Genomic DNA, 22,238 nt, shown 5'->3' on the forward strand with positions numbered 1-22,238 from the left:
AGAGAGAAAGACAAGGATAATCCTTGTAAACAAAGGAATCAGGTAAGAATACAGATGACTATAATTCAAAATGATGCAGATGGTGAGGAATAAAGCCCTATGGGAAGTTAAGACAGATGATGAAATATAATACAATTGGAAAGCAAAAGATGAGAATTTAGAAGCCATAGTGATGATAGACAAATGGCCTTCATTCTTACCCACGAAGACATACTTATCTTGGCTGGCTACATGAAATAAATTCAGACCCATATAGTGCCTTTATGTTGTGGACCTGAGCAGCCAACCACTTCAGTTTAAAGTTAATGGTTACAGATTACCCAGACTTTGACACAAGGGATTTATTGAAACTAATGGGTCTAATCCTATTAGAACTCCCTGTGCACTTCTGGAAGCATTTCCTTTACCTCCAACGGAACTACCTCCTTATTCTTGAATTTACAAAATAAAATAAGGTAATCTGAAAATCATTAGTGGTATTTAACAGAGATACAGGTCTGTAAAATCAAGAGGCACATCCTCTGTATTACATAGGTCTATTTGGAATAAGATTGACTCATTAAATTCTTTTAAATTGAGTATTAAAAGTAACAGATATTCAGCCCTACGCAACACTATAAATATAATAAAATGCTTGGTCTGAATGGAAAAGAAGATATTATAAAATCATATGATAGTTATTTCTTAATTATATTTCATAATTCCTTCTATATTTGGAAGATAAATTAGTAAAGAAAGTCCAACAACATTTTTATCTTCCTTACAGTTTATGGCACTTTAATTTTCTTAAATTTTCGAAGTTGTAAATCTCAGTCTGTTTTGAAGTTTGACAGCTTTGCCTGCCAAAATGAGTCATTTAACTTGATAATTTCTTTTTATTGCCTGTCAGAAAGACTGTCCAAAAGGAACAGTGATATTATTATTGTAGAGCAATATTATAGAGTTCTAAAAAAGTCTTCAAAAATATTTGTTGGCATAGGAACTATCTAAGAACGGAGAGTCACATTAAAAATAGAATATAAAATCAACTATGATACTATAGGTGTAATATATATCTAGAGATCTCCAAGTAGACACGTATGCATTATATATTTTATACATATTATATCAATACATATGTATTACAATTATCTATTTGTAGAAAGAGGAAGGAGAAAGACAAATAAAAATAGCATGAAAATCTTGACAGTGTTATATACTTTTTTCCTTTTCCCATGTTTTTGTTATTTGCCAGATTTTGAATGTGTATACTCTTTTTATTAGCAAACTAAAAGCCTTTGTGTATTGAAAAGAACAAAGGCATCATTTAATTTAGTATCTTTTGCACTATCTTAGTAACCACTGAAACAGCGAGGTGTCAAACTAAAAGTTGTTAACAATTCTTAACATAAACATGTGGCTCCTGAATAACGAAAGAGAAGAAATAAGAGCCTATCATGCATCTCTGTTGGGTTAAGTGTCACCGCCTGTGCTGCCATAGTTCCATATATCTGCCTCACTATACTTTTCACTTCATTTTATAATCTCCCCTGCATTTTTTTCCCTCCCTCACTAGGTTAGCATATTCTGATGGACACAAACCATGCTTTCGTTATCTTTGTATTTCTAGTTTTAGGCACAGTACCTGGCGCATTCTAGGTGCTCAATAATTATTTTCAAGTCAGAAATGTTCAAGAAATACAGAGGAGTTCAATCTTTCTTCTTTTGATACTGAAATCCTAGTGTTAGAAGAGCCTTTGGAATTAGCCATTCCCAAGCAGAATAGACTGCCTTCCTTAGCAGTTATTCAATTCTTTCAGCAATGTATGACTTGCATACTCTTAGAGACGGTAAACCACTGCTCTGAGAGATAACCCATTCTACCATTGCTCACCTGTATTTATTGGAAAAGTTGTCTTTCTAAAGAATTGAAATATTTTTTGTTCGAGAAATATTTCACTCGATGGAACCAAACAGCAGGAAAAGGACTGAGTTTGGGGGAGGGGACGATGCATCTTCCTATTGTGAAGGAGGAACTTGCTAAAGAAATGATGAAGGCAGAGTTGGAGGAGGATGACTTTAATAAAAGTGTTAGTATGTTCCCAAGGAATCCTGTTCCAGGACAGCTTCAGCATCATGTTGTGACCTTCAACCTTGGCTTTGCAAGACCCAGCTTTCTTATCATTCAGAATGCTGGCTCTTCTCTTGTCTATATTCACTGACTTCTAAATGGAAAGAGTATAAAAAGCAGAATGGGTGGATGAGGGTGTGATGAGGGATGTCGGAGAACGTATGCTTGATCAGACACACAAGCTCTGAACCACATCATGCTTTCTCAGTGGAGATAACTCCAGTTGTTTGCCAGATCTGAGCAGCTTGGGGCCACGGGGCTTGAGGTCTATAAACATCAGATGCTTCTAATGTTGCCATTCTTGCTTTGCCACGAGAGTGTTGCTCAAAAAGGGAGTCCCTCCCTCTGCCCATGAATAAGGCCTGCCTGCCAACACCAATTCCAGCTGTGAACATGTAATCAGCCCTTCTATGGCCCCAAAAGGGAAGTCCCAGAGGCCTAAATTTAATTTTCATGCATATTTGTCTTCTCCCTCAACTTTATGCAAATACTATTTTGTCGCCAACACAGGCTCCAACTGTTTTGTTTGGATAATTGCTGAAGTCAACCTCAAACTACAGGGAGCTGCCTTCCTCAGAAAGCACATTTTGGTTAATTTTCGGTTAACCAAATTATATCTTCCTTCAGCACTTCCTTCAAAGTTTCAATGATGATTTCTGTAAACATTTGATTCATTCTGAAGTAGTTCAACACCAATGTCAGGTTTATTATCCTCTGCACTGGGTTGGCTGGAATGAGCAAAGAAAATGGGAGCTTTGCAGCCCCATGGATCATCTGCTCCTGCTGTTTTTCCTCCAAATAATTCTCTATTCATCTGGCCACAATCAACTTGTCCTAGAGTGGCTGTAATATCCCAAGTAGAGGTTCATGGCCATAATAGAGATGAGGGGAGAGAGCAAAATGAACTCTCGTAAAACAAAGATCTTATTTTTATGGAAATGAATAGGAACTCTGAAGTAAGCATGAGACATATGGAAAAGCATAAAATACGAACAGAACGTTTTAAAATAGAAGGTCCTCAGAAATGCTCCATATGGCCCAGCAGTATTTAAGGTAACAGAAAACAGTCCATGTTACAGCTGCAACTGTTCGTTTCTGGGGTTCAGGACTCAGTTCACAAAACTGTACTTTCCAATTTGTCTTGGAGAAAGCTTCCTTTGTCTAACTCCTAGGGCTAATTCTTTTAGGGTTAAGGGGAGAGTTCAATTAATATGTTATTAATTAAGATCTGCATTTTTAATTAATTGTATTTCATTCTTAATGAAGTGATAAATTACTCGTAAGTTATCATCATCTCTCCTACCCTACTTGAGTCAATAGTTATGAAATAGTTACGAGTCAATAGCTATAAAAATTAAATGGAGTTTTAGAGCCTATTTAGACTATGTGGGCTTTGAGTATTACAGCATAGTAATGAAGTACTCATAACTGACACATCAGTCTAAAAATGATACAGGACATTAAAACGACATCCCCTAAAAGCACAATTCACATACACCCACAATGCTAGTCAACAACTGCTAACTAGAAAGTCAACCAAAAAACTTAACACAGTTTACAGAGGATTTTCTGATGTTTGCCATAGTATTAAAAATGACTTGGGAAAACTAGTGTGGACATGAAATAAATTTTGTTATTTAGAATTCTCCATAGATAATATGCATCTCAATATACTTTTTTTTTCTGCCCTGTAGAAAACGAAGATATTTAATTCACCAAATATAAAATCAAGTCATATCGAATGATAGCATCATAATAGATCATATACCAGACTTACCAAAGAGAGACCCTCTTTTTAATATCCTAGGCTGGGGCATAACTCAGATCTTTGTATAGTGGCTTCAGTTTTTCTTGATTGCCATCTTAAATTTGCATTCTTAAAATGAAATAGAAATAACAGAGGAGAAAGAGGAAAGGATAATTCCACACAAAATTAATGAATCTTTTTTTGTACTTTTCTGACAGTGAGCATAAAAAGTTTCACACTTATATACTCTCTCCTTTAATTTTGTAAAGTCTGCCAGAAATTTTACTGTGGTATTGTATTTGTGTTTACATTTTATTTTGTATGCACAATCCTGATCGACTAATTTCTTTTTTCCTGTTGCTAAACTGTATTTTTTTTTTTTTTTGGCTGAATTGACTGGATGTTTGCCTTTGTGTAGACACAGCCTCACTGTAAGTTGGCCTCCTAATTCAATAATTCACCATGAAGACTGGTTTTCATCCTCAGTGTGTTAAACAGGCATCTAATCAACCATTAATTTCCTTTTTGTTGGGCGAATATAATAACTATTTCTGTCTTTTTTTTCTGATGGAAAAAAAGGCAGAGAGAATCAGTGGCTACTCTAACTCAAAAAGGGAGGTTATAGAACTTGGCTTCAGGAATCTCTATAGTTCTCAGGAGTCATCGGTGAGGAGAGAGAAGAATTTGGGGGGAAAATGAGATGAAAGAGATCTGACAGCCATGTGTGTCTGTGGAGCGCTAGACACTGTGCTAGGCACTCTGAGTCAAGCCTAGAAGATTGCTTCTACCCATGAAGAGCTGGGCATCCTTGAACAAATCTCTTAACTTGTCTAAGCCTGTTTCTTCATTATCTGTTGAGTGAAACAGATAAAGTGGAACTGAGTGATATTTTATTATTTTAAAACGCACAATTGCAGCATTTCCAGTAGAAAATGTGTAATTACATGTTATTGTCACCTGGGGCCTTATTATTATCATTCTTCCCTTTTTAATTCATTAAGATATGGTAATAAATTTTACCATATTTACGAGGAAGAAAAGTCTTCACAACTTATCTTTTGTAAATAAGCACTCCATTTATTTAAGAGAAATAGCAGATGAACCTAATAGCATTCTTGCGAAAATAGATGTTTGTGGTGGAGAGACCAGTTTTAATGTAAAAAGTGCAGTTTTATTAGAGTTATTTTGAGTAGGCATCATGGAGATCATTTTTAAATTACATTGGTCAAAAAGAGAGGAGTCTTATACATCTAAAGTAAATGAAATTTGGGTGAGTCGAGCCTCAGGGAAGATCTGAACCAAGGAATATGAGAACCCCTAGAACTCTGCATCTTATATCTCTCATTCTTCCTCCACATCATCTTTATCTCCTCAGAGTAGCTTCTTCAATGAAGACTGAAAACATGGCATGCAGTAACTCGCAGCTCAAGTTTCAAAGCATCTCCTTCCAGAAAGGAATTTAGATGTGGTCTCTTGGATCCTAAAAACAAAAATCCTTTGAAAGAGTGATTGTTCAGGCTTAGGTCAATTGCACAAACCTGGACCCATCAACATTGGACAGGAAGTAGGGTACCATTTTGGATGATTTTCCCATTATAACTAAAGAGGGGAAGAATCTAATAAGGAAGCTCTCATTTAAACCACTTACAGTCATAGGATCATTGGCCTGAAGAAAGCATGTATGTGTGTGTGTCTGAGCAGACAGAATGAGATATAATTACTATGTAAATTTAATAAAGCATTGCCAACAGGGATGTTTTAGGGAATCTTTTTAAACACTTAGGATGATTACTTTTATATGTTAATGCATTTTTTGAGAAAATATTTATTGAATACTCACAGAGTGTAACACTCTAGGCACTGGCCTGGATTCAGAAAAGTATAAATATGCAGATTCTTCCCTCAAATACTTTACGAACTTTTTTGGAAAAAAAATTGTGTACTCACCTAAGACTTCCAATTACAATGTGATTAGTTTTCAGTGAGACTATAGGAAGAACTAGAACCATTCAGAATTCAGGGAGGGTGTTGTAAGCATGAGCAGCAGGGGAAGGCTTCACCAAAGGGGCATTAGTTACCCTAGACCTTGAAGGCCAATAGGGAGTGGGCAGGTAGACAACACTCCAAGTGGAAGACATTCTAAGTAGAGTCAATGTACAGAGGTGGAAAAGAGAACTTAATGTCAAGATAAGTGGCTGAGTATTTTAAAACATTATTTTGAGTGACTTTGTCCCTGATGTATTATGTGCACAATTATTTTGCCTAGCAATCTCCTTTTTATAGATAGTTTAAAAGCTGACTTCTTCTATCTTATTATGCCTTGCTCTGAGATAACAGTATGAATTGGGGAGGCTGTATTGTAGTTAATTGGTGTCTTCTCTACAGTACAATAAAGGCAAATTGCTCCAATGCTGAACCCTTCCTGTGCTTGAGAATTTCTTTTATTTAACAGAAACTTATAAGTCAAGAGGTGAGGAATCCAGACTTTGATCCTGTTTTAGTATTAGAAGTTACTATTTATGTACAAGTGTTTATGAGACACCTACAGTGATGAAATTGACATATCCTCATGGGGTTTGGAGAGTTTTGAAACAGGATAATTCGATCAGCGATTTCAAGTATTACAATATGAATGTTATGATAAAGCACGTGTCACAATAGAGCAAGTTCAAGGAACTGGGAGAACATACAGCAGAAGGATCTTAGCCCTTCAGTGAGTAGAAAAAAGAATGGAAGGAAGAGTAGAAGTTGGTCAGAGGAACAGAGGCCGTGGAAAACATTCCAGGTAAAAAGAAAGGATCTGAATGTTAGGAAAGACTATAAAAGTATGATGCATCCAAAGAACCAAAAAGAACGCTCCTTTCTCTTCTCCTCTGTCATCTCGCCCTCACCCCCATCCACGACTACGTCAGTAAGGTCAGAATGAGGGAGGTGAGACACATGCTCATTCATTAATCTTTCTCTTTCTTATATTTTTGGATCTCTTACATAGAAATAAATTTCACCTTTTTAAAAATATGATGTTTAATAAACAGAAATGCATATCTCTAATATTCCAGCACAGAACTGGCTCTATCAAGCTTGTCAGGTAAAAAGCTCTTAAGTTTAGTATTAAATGCATGTGACACCATTTAGCTCCATTAAATTCTGCCACCATACGTCACTTTGTATAGCTCTTAACCAAGATGCAGGATTGTCAATAAACCCTGGTCTTTGAGTCCTTCTGTAATATTGTATTAGTCTAAATCTTACTGATAGAATTTTCATGGACTTGCCTTTACCATTGAGAAGATCATTCAAGACTCAGAGGTTCAAATATGAGACTTCTCTTTTCAGCGTAGAAAGTTATGCCTGTTAGGAGGAGATGCCATTTGGTGTAATGATTACATGTTATTAAATTAATATTTTAATTGGGTTGCCTGGTTATTCTAACCCCCTGTGGCCTTGAGGTATATTCCTTAAACATGATGCTTCACCGTAATGTCTGCTGCTGCTTCAAAGAAGTGAAAGGATATTTTTTAAAAGAGGGGATCATCACTCAAGATCCTTTGCCTCGTCGGTGTCAGCTGTCAGCCCAATGCATTTATTTGGACAACAGTAGGTTCTGACAGAACTTATAAAGTTCTCTTTCTTGGCTGTGAAATATGATGGATGTGCCATACTGGTGACCTTTACACAAGGCCACATGTTAATATTCAGGACCTCCCTTTTGTTGGCCTTGAACAATAGCTGTCATTAAGAAAGCTTCGTTTGCCAATATGCCCTCTGCTAAGATGCTGGGCCACTCCTGATTGGTCACCAGGAAGTATCATGTGCCTTTGATGGAAATGACATGGAAGATGTATGGTCAAAGTGCTGTGCTCAGCACCACTGCTGTGCAGGGGAGAAAACCACTATGACCCAAATAGCCCTGCACTCAAACAATGTCGCACCAACCAAAGACAACATATTGGGAAGAAAAATGCTTGTAAACTGCGTGTGTTAGAAGATGTATTGGCCAGACGGCCATAGGGCAATCTTTGAACTATTGAAATCTTTAGAAATATTGTTTGGTTCTGAAACAATACTTACAAACCTAATTAATCAAGCATAGATGGTTTATTTTCAGGCTTTCCACAGTGTGTTGCTTTAATGCAAGAATAGGGTCTGTAGGGTTCTTTTTGCTGTTTCACAGTGGCACGCAAAAACTCAGCATGGGCATTCATGTTCATACAAGTTGAAGCTCTAAATTTCAAAATAATATCTACTTAGATCTCTGGTGATCCCTTCAACAAAGACCGGGGTTGGGGGTAGCCTGGATTCCTTTTTCAATTGTTCCTGACTCTATGTGTGACATTTTTTTTTCCACCCTTCTCCTTAATTTTATTCACTAGAATCATTTACTCACAAAATCATTTAAGAAAGATATCATTCCTCTTCTGTTCTCTAACTTGAGGTGAAAACACTTTTACTTTTTACCTACAGAATAAATATAATGAAGGGTTGCTTTCTTGAATATGTACTATTGAATGATGTGGTTTAAAATGTTTTCCAATCTTAGTATCACATTTAAAAACGGTCTTTGAGAAACTGCACATTTTCAGAGAAGAAGGGTGAGAAACATGAAAACCATTTCATGTAAGAAGGCTAAGGTGCCATCTGGAGTGATATGACAGGCAGGTAGCACAAGCCTTTTGTGTCTCAAGCAAGCTGTGGTTGAAATAAGCTAATCATTCAGATGAAAGAATTGTCAAAGTACTTAGTTGCATGCAAAACATGTTTGGCCAGAGTTTTAGCAAGACATGAAATATTACACTGGGTCATGGCAGTTGAATTGCACGAGGACAATCCCTGAGGGTCAACTCCTGGTTATTTATTTAGAGGCAGATTATCGACTTTGTGGATTATCCAAGTGCTTCCCACTGTGTCCTCTAGGGCTATGTCACTATTCACCATCTGGTTAGAATACGAAGGGCAGGAGAAAGGAAAGGGGATGCAATTCATCCCAGTTATATAGTTTGTAAACCATTCAGATTAAAGATTTTATGGGAGAAGGGATTTTCAGGTTTATTATTTATCGGGAAAATACAAATTAAAACCACAATGCAGTACTGTTTTAGACCCACCAGAATGGCAAAAATTGAAATCAAGAGATAGCAAGTGCTGGCAAAGGTGGAGAACAACAAGACTTATACACTGCTGGTGGGAATATAAATTGGTCAAATCACTCTGGAAAACAATAGGTATTATACCCATTATCTGAGTACAATAAGGTTGAAGATAAGCATACGCTATGATTTAGCTATTCCACTCCTAGAGCAACCAGACTATACCCAGCAGAGGACATGACAAGAATATTCATAGCAACCTTATTTATAATATATAAAAAAAAAATTGGACTTCACTCGTGCACCCAGCATAATAAGTGATGAATAAATTGTGGATTTTCATATAATGAAATTGGGTGGGTCTGTGGCTATTTGTTTTCTTTAAACCTTGTGTATATATCATGTATGTCTTGTCATTATGATAAGTTGTAATATATGAAATTGCCTACAGTTGACCATTTTTGGCCTACAAAATAGCAATTTCATGTGGTAATAAAATGTTTCAAAAAATGAATAACGTAATTAAAGAAAAAAATGTTTCGTGCAGTTTAAAAAAACTCAAAAACTCAGGATCATTAAGGCTGGAGAATAATTTAGAGGTCATTTTAATTCTTCTGTAGCTGAGGATACCAGGGCCTGGAGACATTCATTCATTGAATCCACCAGAAACTAAATGTGCTGGCTCTCAAATTATATGTCATGTTTGAAATGATTTGTAGTCTAGCCCAGAAGTTTAAAAACAAAACATTCCAATGCACATCTATGTCCCTGGGCTGGATATTTTCTGTGATTCAAATGCAACTGAATAAGGCTGTTGGTGTTGGGGGGTGGGGGAAGAGATTGTGTCAGGAGAGAAGGGTAAAGTATTTCTGAATGCTCTTTAGTTACCTTCTGTTGCACAGTGAGAGGCTGACTCCATGTGTCCCCTTACTCTAGAGGAAGGGTGGTGGTCAAGTGATATTGAGAGGAGCATCCCTCTTCCAGAAGGCAAGGACAGGTACCCTGATACTTAGCAGAATCCCTCAGCAATGACAAGTGCCTGCCCCTCTTGTGACCACTTCAGTCCCCATATTCATGGTAGACATCTGTAATTTCCCCATGAACTGAGACATAGCCCTGGAACTCTTCTTGAAAAATTGATGCCACAACCAACTTAGGGTACCGGTGTTCGAGATGAAACTTGTTTGTCATCCTTGGTAGGAGATAAGGCACTAGAGCTGGAATGGTTGATTGTGGTGAACTAATTGACATGGATCAATTCCTGAGGAGAGAGAGGTGAAGTGATTGTCCCCCTCCCCCTGAAAAGTCTGTCGAGGGGAGGATGGAAGTTGATGAGGTGGGCATCAAGAAGGATAATGCTATAATATTGAAGAGCTTCCATTGGAGGGGTAAGGAATCTATTCATTTATTTGTTCTTTTCGAGATAATTTTCTGAGTGTCTACTACCTTGCCAGGTGCTTGGGATGCCATCAAAAATAATTCAGAGGTGATACTTGTCCTCATGGAGCTACATTTTAGTAAGGGAGATGAACATTAAACTTGTAAACAATTAGATGTATAATATGTCGTTATGTAATGCTGACTAAAAATAAAGCAGAGAAAGGAAACATGATGGAGGGCAGAGGGGACCATTTGGGACTCAAGTGGGGGAGTAAACGTCTTTTAGAAGCAGTTATCTTTTAAATCAATTAAAAATAAAGAACAATGAGAGATTTTATTTATTTTTTCTCAGAGCCCTTCTTTTCTTTATGTAGATCTGAGTTTATGACATGTACTGTTTTCCTTCTCCCTGAAGAATTTCTCCTAACATTTCTTGCAAAACAAGTCTGTGAACAATGAATTCTCTCAGTTTTTTTTTTTTTTTTAATATGAGAAAGTATTTCTCCTTCGGTGTTGAACAATAATTTTTCTGGATGTAGAATGCTAGGTTGATATTGTCTTTCAACACTTTGTAAATATTTCATTCCACTCTTTTCTTGCTCTCATGGTTTCTAATAAGTCCACTTTAATTCTTATCTTTATTTCTCCAAAAGGTGTTTCCTATCTTTTTCCCTCTACCCACTCTGAGCTTCTTTAAGGATTTTCTGTTTGTGTTAGGTTTTCTGTAGTTTAAATATGACACTCCTAGATGTAATTGCTTTTTCTTTTTGGCATTTAACCAGCTTAATGTTCTCTGAGCTGCCCGGATCTATGGTTTTGTATTTGTCATTAAGTTTGGAAAGTTTTCAATCATTGTTACTTCAAATATTTCTCTGCCCCATTCTCTCACTGTTTCTTCTCTGGTATTCCAATTAGGATGTGTATGTTATACTTTATAAAATTGTTTTATAGCTCTTGCATGTTCCATTCTTTTTCCCCGTATTCCTTTCTCTCTTTGCATTTAGGAGTTCTCATTGACCTATATTCATACTCACGGATTCTTTTCTTGGCCGTATTCAATCTATCAAAGACATTCTTCAATTCTGTTAGTGTCTTATATTTGCAGCCTTTTTTGTTGTTGCTGTATTTTATTGTATTTTATTATTTAATAAAAATTGCACATATTTAGCATGTTCAGCATGATGATTTGATGCACATATGCTTAGTGAAATGATAACTGTGGTCAAACTAATTAACATGTCATGTCCTCATATAGTTACCATTTGTGTGCGTGTGTGTGTGAGAGATGAGGGCACCTGAAATTTACACTTAGCTTATTTTCAATGTTCAGTACAGTATTATTGACAGTATTATTGCCCCTCTCAGCTGGGATAAGGCCTCAATATACCTTTGTGATGGAGAATGCTCTGAGCGTATTTTACAGTGATTATCCTTCTCTTCCCTGTATCTGAGCTATTAAGGGATCCTTCTCAGATTCTCAGCTTGAGAAACTGATGGGGTTCTTTTTAGGCAAAACCAACTGCAGAGTAGGGACTCCCTAAAACTAGAGTCCTCAGGAGTTTCTCACTCTCAAGATCATCTATACCCACTACAGCCAGTCATCAAAATTACCATTTAAATGTTCCTACTTGTACATGGCTCTAGAGGCTTCTACTCCAGGTAAACAGACCTTGGTTTGACTCTTTGGATTCACTTGTCGCTCCAGATTTCGGGGTGGCCTTTTGCCTGCAAACTAAGCTCTTTGTTGAGTCCAAGTAAAGTTGTCGATTTTCAGTTTGTTTTTGCTCTTTCTTGTTGTAAGATAAGACCTATTCTTACAACAAGACCTATCCTTACAACAAGAAAGAGCTGAACAAACTGAAAATCGACAACTTTACTTGGACTCCACAAAGAACTTAGTTTCCAAGCTGAAATTGACACACGACCTATCCTTACAACAAGAAAGAGCTAAACAAACTGAAAATCGACAACTTTACTTGGACTCAACAACAAAGAACTTAGTTTCCAAGCTGAAATTGACACACCGATTGATTTCATGTTGGAGCTGAAACCAGAAGTCCATTTCATGTATTTTTCCCCCATCAACTTTATTACCATTATCTCCATTTTACAGATGAAGAGAATCAAACCCAGGCTGTCTAGCTCTTAAGCACTATACAAAACTACCATGTACTTCCAAGTTGCTATCACCACACATTTGGCTGACTGTTAACTGCCTTCTAACTGGCTTCCACCCTTGTCCCCTTCTGCCCACTAACCATAGAGAACTTATTCAAAGTTAAGTGTTGCTGTCATCGCCTATCTATGTGAAACCTTTAGTAGCCTTCCATTGCTCATTGTGTGATCTCCAGACCTGGCCTGCCCCTTCCCTCCTGCTCACTTCTATTCAGCCACTGAAGCTAACCACCTTAGCAACACATCTCAGTTCTTGTCTGGCTAAAATGTTCTTCTCCCCATTTCTACATGACTAAGTCCTTTCTAGCTTTTGGCTCAGTCTCAGATTAAATGTTACCTTCACAGTTCTCCACTCATGTTAGTCTGTCTCAGCCCCTTGTTTCTCCCTTGAAATGACTCTCTATAATTTGTAACCCTTTCATTATGTCATATTCCCCAGTAGACTATAAGCTTTATGATGGTATGGACCACATTTGCCTTATTCTGTTGTATCTGCTGGGACCAAATACAGGGCAAGGTGCACAGTAGGCATTCAATAAACATGTTCGTATGAAGGAATGAATAAAATGTGGCAAACTGAATAGATGGTAAATATATTATTTTCTACTTGAATCCTTATCACTGAAAGAGGCCATTCAGGAGCTATTACGGGAAGAGAAGGGAAAAAACATTTTCAACAACAACAGCCAAGATTTGCTGAATACTTCCTATACGCTAGGTAGTGCTCTAAGCCCTTGTTTACTAACTCATTTAACCTGCATCTCAGCCCTGTGTGGTAAATGTTATTATTGTTGCCATTTTATGAATGGGGAAACTGAGGCAGAGACCACTTAAGTAGCTTGGCATAGAGTAACAGTGCCAGGAAGGTGTAAAACACAGATTTAATCCAAGAAGTCGGGACTCAGAGCTTGTGCACTTGGCCTCTAAGCTCATTACTGCTCTGGGTTTGATGCATCCAAGACTCCTCGCATGGACTCAACTCCGTTAGTTTAAAAAGAATTCTCATTCCACAGCTAGGAGAAATAGTGAGTGTGAGGGGACTGACTCCATTAATTCCATTATGTGGTCTAAGGATTCTTTTAAAAAGTGTATCATTGGAGTTTTTAGCTATCACTGAAGACCTGTTTAAGGTTTATGTTTGATTTTAGGTATACAGGAGATGAAATCAATTAGTTTTAGCCTCTATTTGTGCCTACAATAAAGGGTAAAATGGGTTTTGGGGAATTAATTGTCTTTGGGTTTCATTTCTCCTTCTAGGACAGTTGACTCTGGTCTTTTTATAACATGAACATACTGAAGTTAGAAGCCCAAGAAAGTGGAAGGGACGGAGTGGGAATACGAAGACATAGAGGTTCTATATTGAGGGATAGCTGGCAGGCACATGTATGAAAGGGTGTAGCATCATGCTCCCTGGAATCTCAGCGGGGCCGAGTGTGCAGGATTTACCATATTTGTCTTTTTCTAATGAATAGAAATGAATAAATCAGCATCTGCCATGATTTATCATGAACTATTTTGCAGCTCAAGAGAAAGGCAAATCGCTTGTATAAAATACATTTAGTTCCAAGATTTATTTTATTGTACCTTGACATCTCCTGTCTGCCACAATATTATTTCAAATGCAATTAGCAACAGATGGAAGACCTGCACTGCAGAATAAGAGACAAAGTTGCCTACACATGAAAAGAAATTGCAAAACTTGAGTATTGGCGTGTTTTTGTGTGTGTTTTTTTTTTTAACAAACAAAACACCAGAAAACAAGTGCCTCAGTAGCTGGGAAAAGTTGGGCCGTTACACTAGTGAGTGAAAAAGTGAAGAGGTAGCCTGGGGAGCGGTTAGAATGTGAGCTTTCTTGGGAGCTAATTTCAGTAATTGGGCCACAGACAGAATACTCAGCCTAAGGTACCCTTTCTTCTACATTAAAAGTATTGTTGATAGCATTTATACAGGCTAAGTCATGTACAATAGGATAGTGCCTGGGCGGTGGTCAATACCCACTATTTTTTAGGTATTGTTTGCATCCTTCCCTTCATCAAGCCCAGATCTCAGAAGCCATATTTCCTCTGGCACTACTGGCATTGATTATGTAGTGAAAAACAAAAATCTTTCAAAATCTAAGAACTGGGTCCCAACCCCAGCTTCTCTGATGCTTGATTAAGGGTATGAACAAGATGCTTACTCTCAGACCTAGTTTCCTTCTCAGTAAAATTAATAAACTGAAACATTTTTGTCAGGCTCCAGTGTGGTTACTAGTATGAAAGCGGTTACAATGTAAAGGAATATACAAGTTGTAAGGTTCCACATAATGCTGGTGTCTGAAATGATGGCTGGCCTCAGAGTGGTAATACTCTGAGAATGACATCCCTAACTTCATGGCTCTAGCATGTTCATGATGATTGTTTGGACTGAATAAAGTTTATAACACTCATCTAATGATTGAATTAGAGAATTAGATTACACATTATAATCTCTTAGGGGTTTACAAACTACAGTTACTGGGGTCCCGGGACCACATATCTGTATTTTTCAAAGCATGCCAGGTATTGGCTAATGTGTAGGCAGAATTGAGAAATGACAAATTAGACTTAAAGAGATGTGTAACTTAACAAAGATGTGTAACTTAACAAATCATGAGCAATGAATTTTGGCTTAAGTTCTGTCACTGTTTTGGTGGATAAATTTGAAAAATTGAAAAAGAAAAAGACTGGAAGCCATAGGAGATTGCGAAAGGCCCTTCCATTTCCAACAGTCTCTGTTTAACACCAAAACAACTGGTGGTTCTGTTCGGTTTGGAAACCTACCTGGTTGTTGTATCACAAAGAAAACCTGAAATTCATTCAGGGCTCTGTGAAACTGAGAGTTCTGGCTTTCTGTGTTGAAGTCCAATTTGCTGTCAATCAGCCGGTCAATTTAATCTCAAAATGATAGATTCTGTTGGCCTAAGTAACACTTTGTCACTGGAGTAGTACCTAGTATATGGTATAAGCTCAACAAATATTGGTCAAATAATATATAAATATTGTCATCACCTGTCTCAATATCAGATAGATGGCTTTTAAATTCTCTCTCTCTCATCATCGAATCTATCATCTATCTACTGTCTGTCTGTCTGTCTATCTATCTATCGTCATCTATCTATCTACTGTCTGTCTGTCTGTCTGTCTGTCTGTCTGTCTATCTATCTATCTATCTATCTATCTATCTATCATCTATCATCTATCAATCAATCTATCATCTATAAATCTATCTATCTACCTATCATCTATCTATCTATCTATCTAAATCTACCTATCTAAATATGCCTTGTGTATTACAAATATAAAGTTATTTATTTGCTCTTCTGATGAACAGTGAAATCTCTGATGCAGAAGCAGTGAGGTTCAGACCCTTGGGGGTATTTAAAAAGAAGTGGATGATGAGGGTGGTAAGGACTCTTTCAATCCATAACTTCTAGGATGTAAAGGTGTATAAAGTGCCACCAGGTCTTGCATCCCATTCTTGATATTTGAACAATAGAATGAGGGCAGATCAAATGCCATTAGTCTTGGTGTTGTAGATTTTCCTTTGAGATCTAAAGTCCCAGAGCTGCTGTTTTGAAAGATTCTAGATGTTTCTCTGTATTCGAGAAAGCCTGATAAATTTGTCTACCATTTCGCATTTTGGGCTTCATGACGAAATGGGGCAACCATTTAAAATTAAAATGAAGAGCTTAGTCTTCCTAAGGTTTTGGAGGTAGACGAAACTTCTAGAGCTCTAAAATCTGCTTATGCACAGAGCTTGCAAATGCATTCCCACAGGTCCAGGATGAATATTTATAAAGTCATGTTCTGAGATGGAGATGGTATGAAAGTAGATGAATGATAATATGAATTTTATAAGCCAAAACTACAAATGGACTTGTGGTAATTCAGAGAGCAGATGTGTTTTGTGTAGCCCACACTGTATTAAAAAAAAAATAGACAAATTGAGTGAGTTACTAATATTTAAAAGTCAGGACTCTCTCTCTTTCTCCCTACACACACACACACACACACACACACACACACACACACTATTTCTATTTCTCCCGAAAACCTAGAAAATCTGTCTACATGGGGCCTGCGTTCCCTCATGGCAATAAAAGACAAGGTCTGAAAAGGGGCTGGCCCCTGTTGATGGGGCATATACCCCCAGGGTGTCCCTACTTGGCCTTCCTCTTATTTTTATTATCGTCAATGCCTCTGGGGGCATTTGCTTTGATTCTTCTTCCTGCAGACAAGAAGTGGTTTAGGAGGAGTGTGTCCTGGAACCTAACATGGCCAACATCTTCTTTGTCACTTGACTGCACCTTGAGCACAGGGAATAAGAGTCTCGTTAAGAGTTGTTACATCCTGGCACAGATTCTACCATGTAGTAGAACTCAAGAAATCAACTTCCTTCTTCCTCCTATTGTATACCTTCCTACCTCCTGGCTTTTCTTCTTATCTTACCCCAAGTTTGAATACTTTTTTTTTTTTTTTTATCATTTTGAGTGAAGGGGCTGCTGTTAATAATTGTTCCGGGATAACATGTGTTAATTGGAACTATTATGAGTATATCCGTTTCCTAGGAGGGCTGTAACAAAGAACCACAAACTAAATGGCTTAAAATTCAATGATTTTTCACAGTCTGGAGGCCAGGTGTCAGCAAGGTTGGCATCTCCTGGAGGTTCTGAGGGAGAAGCCATTTCATGCCTTTCTCATAGCTTCTGGTGGTTGCTGTAATCCTTAGCGTCCCTTGGCTTGTAGATGTATTGCTCCAGTCTCTGCCTCTGTCATTAAATGGCATTCTTCCTCTGTGCCTGTGTCTGTTTTCTCTTCTTCTAAGGACACTAGCATATTGAATTAAGGCCTCACCTTAATCACCTTGTGTAAACTTAATTGCATCTGCAAAGACCCTATTTTCAAATAAGATCACATTTATAGGTGCAAGGAGTTAGGACTTCAGCTTGTCTTCTTGGGGGACACAATTCAATCCATAAGCCTCAAATTAGCTTCCTGACCTTTAAAGCGGAGATAATAGTATTTGTTAGATACAGTTCTTGTGAGGACTAAATGACCAATATGTCCAGGCCCTCACACAGAGCCTGCAACATAGCTTGAACTCAACAAAAGCAGTCTCAGCCTCTTACTTCTCTTTCCACATCTTTTCCCTCCTCTACTTTTCCCCCTCAGTCACCCCAGTCCTTGGCTTGTTTATCATTTCTGTTTGCTCAAGATAGAAATATGAACCAAACAAAAATCCATCCTTTTGGTCACTAATTTAGTAGATGATACTGAAGTGAAATTCTCAAACTGATGTATTTACCTGTTACAGTATTTCCAGAAGTGATTCAGACTCCAGTGGCATGTAAAAAACTGCTTTATACTTGCCAGTACAGTATCCCCAGCTCTCCTGATGTAAGCAGAGCTTCTTTCGAAGAAGAAAACCATGAAGAAGCCAGTTCTCACACAACATCATCCAGCGAATGGTACGAGAACCCACTGATCTTCACCGTTAGACAAGAAATTAATAAGAGAGACAGAGAAGCACCCAAGCAGGCCTGGAGCAGTCTAGTTTTGGAAAAGCCAGTGACAGAAATGCCTATTCCATCTTACTCAGCGTATCCTTTGCGCCTGGAGGCTGCAGGGACACAGCTCATTAGACACGTGAGACTTCAGAACCAGCCCTCTCGAAATTCCAAGAGAAATCCTGTCCCACCTGGTAAGTTTCACTAATTCTTTTTTTCTCTTTTCAATTGGCCATATTTTATTTTTCATATCAGTATAATCAGCAAAATTATTGACTCAATGGTAGGTTCTATTCTAGAAGATTCTGTAAGAAGCATATTAGACAGTCCTTCATGGAAGTCTACTTGTTGCTAAGTGTTGTATTGGAGGACAGAACAAGTGTGAGTTGATAATGAATAGTTTGATGATTCAGGTGTTGCCCCAGATAATAATGATATTGATAATCATTGTTACCATCATCATTCCAGTCCCCATTTATTAGGCTCTCATCCTATGGCAGACACTGTGCTGAGCATTTCACATTATTTTATGAAATCCTCATTTAACAAATATTCTTAGGCAGATAATGTGATGATTCCCATTTTAAAGATGAGAAAGCTGTGAATTCATAGCGCAACATAAGGTATATGATAATGAAGTATCTCAAAATTACTAATAAGAGGAATGATTAAATGTAAGGAGATGGACCAGAGAGAATGAGCTTTGGAACCAAGGAGATCCATGCTCAAATCTCTGCTTTTTTTTGTTTCAGTTCTATAGCCATGATCAAGTTCCACAAATGGTCTTTGAGCCCAGTATTTTCATCTATGAACGAACAATACTTTCTGCCTTGGAGAAATATTGTAATTAGAGGATTAATATAAATAAGTTTCCCTGAATATAGCAGAGACTGAATGGCAGTGGTGATGATGGTGGTGGTGTTTATGGTGCTGATGTTCAGACTGGAGGAGAGAAAATGTCAGGAAACAATGCTTATCTCCAAGTAGTCTAGGAACTGTCATATATAAAAAGGATTAAATAGGATCAGATTGCCTTTATGTGGCCTTTTTTTTTAGGGAATTTTTTGTTGGATTTTTCTCCAAATATATCTAGTTTGTTGGAATTGATCAATAGCAGAAAAAGACATAGTTGGACTCAATAAAAAGAGGAACTTTCTTTGAACTAGAGGAGAGTATACTGCTTGTGGGCCAGAAGTGTTAAAGTACGGCTGAGATATTGTCTATTAAAGATGCTGATACAGAGATTCCTTCATTTCTGGAAAGCTAGGCTTGAGGGTGGGATGCTGAGGATGCTGGTTGGTTATCATTTTTTTATTCTTATTATATAAAAAGCAATGTGCTAAAAATCTGAACATATACCTTCAGTTTCGATTCATATGTCCATTCTCTAAGAATTTTTATTTTCCTGTGGTTTAAATACATAATTGGAAGCCCGTAGAGATTCTGCAACTTTTAGGGCTGGAGCCAGGTTTCAAACCCTCCAATCTGACTCCAGGTCAGAGCACTCCTACATTGAGAATCTAAATATAACAATAGCATCTCTTGGGTATTGAGCACTTACTATATCCTAGATGCTTTACATTTTGTCATGTTCTCTCCTCAGATACTTAACTAGTTCACTTTTTCATTGCCTTCAAGTCTTTACTGAGATATCACTTTTGTGGATCTTTCCTAACCTTTCCTGATTTACCTTTCCCTTTAGGATTCACCACCAGCTGACACTTGCACAGTTCTTCATTTGTTTATTTAATAGTCTATTTTCCTTCCCCATTCCCTCTCCCTACAACTACAATGGAAGCTCTATAAATACAGGGATATTGCCCACTCTATTCTGTCTAGAATACTGCCAGGCACATAACAGACACTCAAATATTAATGAATGAATAAATGAATAAGCAAACTTAATTCCATTAGCAATCCTGCACAGTAGGTAAAACAATCTTCATGTTTCAGGTACAGACAAAGAAGCTTAGGCCAGGTCATATGTCAGCATTTGAAATCTATGATGGTTTGACCCCCAAACCTTGTTTATTCCATTCCACCACACTACCCCTCTAAGACAGTTTGTTACAAAATGCATCATTACCAAAATGTATTCAGAGAGGGAATTCTGATTTTCGATTCAAGACAGAAGACAGCATATTCCATCTAGGTCATATTCTGTTGCTCCAAATTCCAGAGCCACATCCATGTTCTTTGGTGGAATCTTCTTGCATTGATTATTGATGACAATGAATGGGTCATCTGCCAAGGCTGGAAATCAACAAACAGCTATTAAGCATCTATTTTTCAAAAGGCAATGTGTTTGCTCTCTGAAAGCTTTTATTTACCTGGAGATATTGAAAGGCCATTTCATCTTTATTTCCAGGAAATAGTTCTCACATTGGAGAAATCGGATTTACTAAAAAATTTTCACTCTTTGACTGGATATGTTGAGTGGGAGATGCTCAGTACATATCAGGCATAGAATGAACAGTATGTGGTGGACTAAAGTGAGTCACCTAGAGATAGACTGGCTATTTGACACCCACTCTTAGGAGGGTAATATGCATTCTAAATCTTTTACATATTTTTTGAATTTGCAAATTATCCTGTAGGTTGTTCCAAATATTCTAGACCTCTACATTCTATTCAAAGCCATTTAAAAACTTTTGTAAGAAGTGATTTAAAGCATGTAAATTATCTTAGTTAACAATTGAAGAATTAGACTTAATTTGTGTAAGTAAATGGGTAGAATTTCTCAGGTTAAAACTTTAAGATAGTATATTTATGATATATACATACACACATTATATATGTATGTATATATAAGAAAACACAGGTGAAATACATATGTATATATGCATGTATATTCTGTTACAGTGTTGACTGCATTGTAAAAAATACCTCACCTTTTACATGAAAAAATTATTTGGTTGGACAAAGAAAAAAATTAAATCTATTATAATTAGTGTGTATGTGTGTCATATAGACCAGGCATCAGATTACTTCACTAATTGTTTTCATCTTCAGCTGCTTTGAAATTCCTCATAAAACTCATGAAGTAATTGCCTCTTGGATTTTTTAATTATTAGTTGTAAGTTTAAATGGGCCGTGGATCCATTTGTTTTGTATGATATCTAACTCCACTTGATAACTTTCCATTCACAAACTTTCCCCAAAGATAGAATATGAAGCCCTATTTAGTTACCAATTCTTCTGGTTCCCAGTGTTTCAAAGTTTTGAACAGTTTTCCTTGAAATGAAAGTTATATGAGGATTCTGTAAAAATTAATTGGAGGGGGTGCTTTCAAACAATAGGAAAGAAACAGATAGCATTTTGTCCTCTTAAAGAATGTAAGGGAGCACGTGAAGATAATGTCAAGAGATTTTCCCCACACAGAACATTACATTGCAAATGTCGCTTTCTAAAACATTCAGTTATGAGAAGATATTTAAAAAAAAAAAAAAAAAGTCCCAGCGGGCAAGTCAATTCCTCACACTTCAGGGCCACTCCTCCTACCCTTCTTTGCCCTCCAGGTACCACTGAGAGGCCTTCCACTGCCATTGGTCTCTGCGGGAGAAGCCAGACCCCCTGGGCCCCTATGAGAGTCTCCTGGAGTTCCTCAGACACCATGCTGGAGGAGAGGATGGCAGCCACAGCAGACGCTCTGGCAAACCCAGATTCCCAAAGCAGGCTCCAGGGTGTGCCCGGAAATCCAGTCGGAAGAGACACAGTTGCCATGACACCGGAGATGCTCCCCAAGCATCTTCATCCCCTGGGGAAAAAGGAGCCCAGGGCAGACGCCTCCCCCCATGACAGTCTGGCAGGAGCGCCCCTTCTTCAGCTTGCCGGGTCTCCCACCCATCTCCCCACAAAGAGGTTAATCGTGACTTGCTCTTATCCCCCCTCCCGTCCACCGCAGCGTTTCCATACGGTTTGTTCACAGGCCCCTCCTAGGCTGAGGGTGAATGCTCACTTATATTGACCGCTGCGAGGGAATTGTTCCGTGAGGGCGGCCCATCTTCAAATCAATGCCTGCCCAGAACAACAGAAAGGGCCTCAGATGTACTGGTTTCCACAGAACCATTGTTAGGCTTTTGTGAAGTAGTTTTGAACCTAATAAATAATGTCAAAAGTCTCTATCGCAGCCAAAAATGTTCCTTTTGAAGCATTTCTAATAGTATTTTTGTTCTGCGGTGTCTCCCAGTGTCACAAAGAATTTGTGCCTCA

At 37.7% G+C, this 22,238-nt stretch overlaps 1 protein-coding gene across 1 annotated transcript in view; it reads left to right on the forward strand.

The window, feature by feature from the left end:
* The window catches only part of CUNH12orf42 (chromosome unknown C12orf42 homolog), a 109,766-nt gene extending 87,773 nt beyond the window's left edge, over positions 1-21,993 (forward strand). Inside the window, exons 5-6 of the mRNA XM_015591445.1 lie at positions 17,834-18,220; positions 21,545-21,993. Of these exons, the coding sequence (XP_015446931.1) occupies positions 17,834-18,220; positions 21,545-21,993 (836 nt within the window). The remainder of the gene's footprint in view (positions 1-17,833; positions 18,221-21,544) is intronic.
* The last annotated feature ends 245 nt before the right edge of the window (positions 21,994-22,238 follow it).

This window comes from Pteropus alecto, unplaced genomic scaffold (genome assembly GCF_000325575.1).
Source record: "Pteropus alecto unplaced genomic scaffold, ASM32557v1 scaffold94, whole genome shotgun sequence".
Lineage (NCBI taxonomy): Eukaryota > Metazoa > Chordata > Mammalia > Chiroptera > Pteropodidae > Pteropus > Pteropus alecto.